The sequence below is a fragment of the Populus euphratica genome, unplaced genomic scaffold (genome assembly GCF_000495115.2).
Source record: "Populus euphratica unplaced genomic scaffold, PopEup_1.0 scaffold749.1, whole genome shotgun sequence".
Lineage (NCBI taxonomy): Eukaryota > Viridiplantae > Streptophyta > Magnoliopsida > Malpighiales > Salicaceae > Populus > Populus euphratica.
Genome location: NW_011500621.1, coordinates 20,440 through 25,588, shown reverse-complemented (window position 1 = coordinate 25,588; position 5,149 = coordinate 20,440). Strand labels below are relative to the sequence as shown.

At 30.2% G+C, this 5,149-nt stretch overlaps 1 protein-coding gene across 1 annotated transcript; it reads right to left on the bottom strand.

Annotated features, from left to right (window-relative positions):
* Nucleotides 1-436: 436 nt before the first annotated feature.
* On the bottom strand, nt 437-1,434 carry LOC105115718 (Late embryogenesis abundant (LEA) hydroxyproline-rich glycoprotein family). Its single transcript, XM_011012706.1, has one exon. It carries the CDS (start codon nt 1,316-1,318, stop codon nt 719-721), a length of 600 nt encoding a protein of 199 aa, XP_011011008.1. The 5' UTR covers nt 1,319-1,434; the 3' UTR covers nt 437-718.
* Nucleotides 1,435-5,149: the final 3,715 nt, after the last annotated feature.

Genomic DNA, 5,149 nt, shown 5'->3' with positions numbered 1-5,149 from the left:
AATAAATTACTTGGAAATACTAAATTATGGACGTAGTTGTTCATATTCTGAAGCAATTGTTTCACTTGGCGTGAGAGTCATCCCTAGGGAACAATCACATTCAATATCTTTTTACATTGGCATGTGTGTTCAGTGCTGAAAAGGGCCTGCCTCTCTCCCCTCCAACAGCCATAGCCCATTTGTCTAGTAGCTGGCCTTAATTTTAGTTGCAATTTCGTTTTATTCTGATTACCATATAATATATGGATCGAGTTTATTCATTATGGGGACTGACAAGTATAAATGCATACTTTGTTCAATAGCATTGCTTGCTCGTTTAAGATCTAAATTAGTCAAATTCAGAAAAAAAAGAAGAGTAAAAGGGTATCCTTAGAAGTTCGAGTTCTCTCTTGCATATTATAGAAATGAAAAGAAAGTGAACCACAACAACACTGGATAAAAGAAATTGTCACTAACATTGATGCAACCATCACTCATTGCGAACATGAACTTGGCAAACAAATATCATTATTGGTATCACAAATGCATTTTGGACCCATTCATACATTGAGCCTTTAAATAGAAAAAAATTAAAAATAAAAATTAATCCCACACAACAATCCAAGAAAATAAAGAGAAGTACAATAAAATGGTCAAGCAAGTCAAGAAAAATAAAAAAATAAAAAATAAAGACACATAGAAAAGCTATGGAATAGCCCCAATACCGCATTGACACAAATTACCAATCCAAGTCACAAGAAGCAGTCTCGAAATTTTTTAATGAAGACATTTGCACTTTCACTGGAGAGCATGAGATCCTTAACGTATGATGCTTCAGCTTGAATATTCCTACCTTAAACCGAATTCTTGCCTTGATTCTGACGTCCAATCCAATGTCTCCTGACTTTTTTTGAACCATCAAGTCTCTGGACAAAGCCCCTGACAATGCCGCGTCACGAGCCACGAGTGTAGCATCTAGTCGAGTCACGTTTCTACGGGGTTGATGGAATGGCTCGAGGGTGTTGAACGCGATGGTTTGACCATCATATGCCACGGACACTTCGATTGGATCATAGTATACGGAGATCCTGGCATTAGGATTATGAGCTTTTATGAGAAGATCAAACGTGGCATTGAGGTGGTTATTCTTGAGGTTGAAATTGTGGACTGACGCGCTATCAATCCTGTAAACAAGCTGTTTGGGCTTGATTATTAGCCAAGTGATGAGGACTGCTATACCAAAAAGAACAATTAAAGCTAGTATGACTACAACTATGATTCGAACAGGTTTCGAGGCTGGTGGCGGGGCTGCTGGTGGCGGCGGGGCTGAGTTTGCCATTTTGAGAGGATCAGGTTTTGGTGTTCAAATCGTACGTGAATGTTGTTGTTTTATAGAGGATGAGTAAGTGGAGAATGTTTTGCTCAACAAGCAACACTACTAGCTTTGGCATGGAAGGACTTGCTAGCTGCTGCAACTATTGAACTAAAAAGATTATCTCAGAATATTTAGGCTTTGCCCTTTTTCATTGTCATCACAGCACTTTTTTTCCTCTTTAAGATTTCTTGAACGTAACTCAAAACATCTGAGGGATTGATCCGGTTCAAATATTGTTCTTTTCTTCAGATTGAATTCTGTAAGATTCATTCACTTTGCACCAGGCTGTGTAGGCTGCTTTATGCACTGTCTACTGCATATGAATATGCTAAGAAAGAGAATATGCCAGAGAGAGAAACTATCCATTGATGAGTGTCAATATTCAATATTCACTTTACCTGTTGTTATATATATATATATATATATATATATATATATGGATTTGGGCGGAGAAAAGTTCTGGACTAGATCATCCAAGATGCTAGTAATTTGACTAGACTCATGCCACTTTGGAAGATTTTACTAGAGACTAATTCCCATAAAATATTGAAAAAGGATGAACATATTGCAGGCTATAGTAGGGCCAAGCTAGAAATTTAGATATTGAGGAGGATCTATATATCTATCTATATATATATATATATATATATACACACACACTCTTGAAAATAAACTCAGTTAACTAAATCATCAGAACCAATCACAATTCATTACCATTACTTAACAGAACATGAGCATATGAAAATTAATCCAAGGAATTTATTGTTCAATTCCTAGTTGTTTCGGGTTCTTTGCTTCATCTCCAAGGTATTCCAACAACTGGAGACTGGACAGAAGAAGAACATTAATTATTATACATGTTTCGAGGCCTCAGCTTCCCTTGTTATGTGCCTAAATTTGCTAAAATTAGATCCTTGCATCTCCTAGATGACATTTTTCATGGCTAACTTAATTAAAATGTGATTTAGGTCCGTTTGTTTTGGTTAAACATTTTACGTGTCAATTTTTTTCCTGTGAAATGTTTTACTTGTAAATTATTTTTTAATTTTTAGCTTGAAAAATATATTTTTAATAATGATGAGGTGATTGTGCTAATGATAAAAGAAGATGCAGTGGTGGTGATCATATTGTAAATAAATTAATATTTGTAAAATATTTTAGAATTTTTTAATAATAATGGGGTAATGGTAATGAAAGATGATGTGATGGTGGTGAGGGAAAAGATAATGAAGGTGGTGGTGTGATAATAGTGAAAAAAATAATAATTATGAAGAAATAGATGATGGAGATGATACTTGAATAGTTTAATAATATTATAAATAAATTAATATTTGTAAAATATTTTAGAAAATTTCATTAATTGAAAGTATTTTCTAACAAATAAATTGAATTTAAAGATTGACTATAAAATATTTTTTATTATCTAGTTTTTTTGTAAAATAGTTTTTAAAAATAAAAATGGGAAAATCTAGAAAATATTTTTTTATAAAATATTTTATGAAAAAAAAATATTCTTAAAAAAAAACTAAAATCTATCCTAAGAATTATTTATAAGTTTTATGAAAATTACAATTTCATCGCTGCCATTTATGGCAATTGAAAGTTGACAATGTTTCCTTTTGCTCTTCCTCCAATCACTGAAGAAAGCTTCTCCATTCGGACCATCAACTTTTGTTTTCTGCAATGATTCTTGCCTTGCCTCGAAGAAATTCCGAAGCCAGCCTCCACACCATTTTCAACCGGGCAAATTAAGAGCAAAATAGTCTCTTCCAACATTTGGATTTAGTACATATGCAATCTTACAGTAAACAATTAACCAAAAATAAATAAATAAAATATTATAATCTCTTTAGAAAAATATTATTTTTTTATATCTATATTTTATCTTAATTTTATATTTTAACATTTTATAATTTTTTTTTTTGAGGTTACCTAGTCATGGCCGGGTCATTGATTTGAAAGATTGACTTAATTAACTAGAGTTTTTTTTATGTTTAATTTATTTTTTTTAATTTTATCTTTTAACATTGAGTTAATTGAGAATTAGGCTTTGTGATTTATTTTAGTTTTTTTTCTTTGAAGTTATTTCCGTCTTATAACTCAGGTCACGAGTTTGATAGGTTAACTCAGGTTGACTAAAATTCTTTTAATTAATTTTTCAATTTCAATTCATTCCTTCAATATTAGGTTTGTTTGGGATTGGACTTCAAAAAATTTTTTAGTTTAATTTTTAAGATGTTATCCCAGTTTTATAATCCAAATCGCAAGTTTGACATGTTAATTTTTAATTTTTTTAATTTTATTTTTTAATATTGAGTTTATTGAGAATTATGTTTCATGATTTACTTAAGTTTTTTTTTTATGAAGTTATTCCTATCTTATGACTTGGGTCACGAGTATTTCAAGTTACCTCGGATTGACTTAAGTTCTTTATTTGTGTTCTTTTATTTATTTTTATTTTTATTTTATTATTTATTTATTGAGTATTGAAATTTATATTTTTTTTTAGTTTATCTTTTATAAAATTATCATAATCTTATGACCCGAACTATGAGTTTAACGGATCTAAGATAACAATGGATCTTGGTCGCAGGCAGACTAAGCATTGCACGTCCATAGGTAGGCTGCCCAAGCATCGTGTGACACTTGTTTTCCTTTTGCTTGGGTGCAGTCCAGCACCACATGGCACTTGGGTTGCCTATACTTTTAGTATAATTATATTAAAAACATTATTTTTTTAGTCCAATTAATAGTATTGGTATTAAAAATATTATTATTTTTTTAGTCTAATTAATAGTATTGATATCAAAACTATTATTATTTGTTCTACCAATATTATTTTTTAGTATAATTAATAGTATTAGTCCCTAAAATATTATTATATTTGGTGTTATAAATAATATTATTTTTATAATAATTCATATTATTGCTACTAAAAATAGTATTATTTGTATTATAAATATTATTATTTTAATTAAAATTTATAATACCATAAATGTTATTATCATTATTAATAAAATTTAAAAAATTGCTATAACTATGAAAAAATCACGTTGAGACACATGATCCTTAGTTTCCTTCCTGAGAACAGACATCCTAAGTGCCATGTGGCATTTGACTTATTACTGCACTACAATCCAAGCGCCAAGTGGCTTTTTGCGTGGGCACTACTAGACATGTCCCAAGGCTAGCCTTGAATCTCGCAGGTAGGACTCAAAATAGCATTGGGTCTTGGCTATAGGCAAACCAAATGCCACGTGGTGCTTGTGCAGCACCACTCCACGCCAGTAGTATAATGCTACCTAGCATTTGGTCTACTTCCTCTTTGGTGCAGCCTAAGTGCCACGTGGTGCTTGGGCTGCCTACACTTTTACTATAATTACAAGTATTAATATTAAAAATATTATTATTAGTTTTCTTAATATTTTTTTTAGTATAATTAATTTTTAGATTATTAATAGTAAAAATATTACTGTTTGTTTTGTTGATATTATTTTTTTAGTATAATTAATATTAAAAAAATTATTATTTTTTTAATTTATTTTTTTGGTATAGTTGATAGTATCGATGTTAAAAATATTATTATTTTTTAGTCTAATTAATAGTATTGATCTCAAAACTATTATTATTTGTTCTCTTAATATTATTTTTTTAATATAATTAATATGAAAATTATTTTTTTCTTAATATATTGATGCGGGACAATAAATATTTGTTCTCTTAATATTTTTTTTTTATCAACTACTACCCTCGCCCCCCAACCAAAACGAGACATTGTCCTCAATGTTCTAAGGT

What these genes read in the sequence shown, in the direction of transcription:
- LOC105115718 (XM_011012706.1), bottom strand. Translation starts at nt 1,318, where the DNA reads ATGGCAAACTCAGCCCCGCCGCCACCAGCAGCCCCGCCACCAGCCTCG.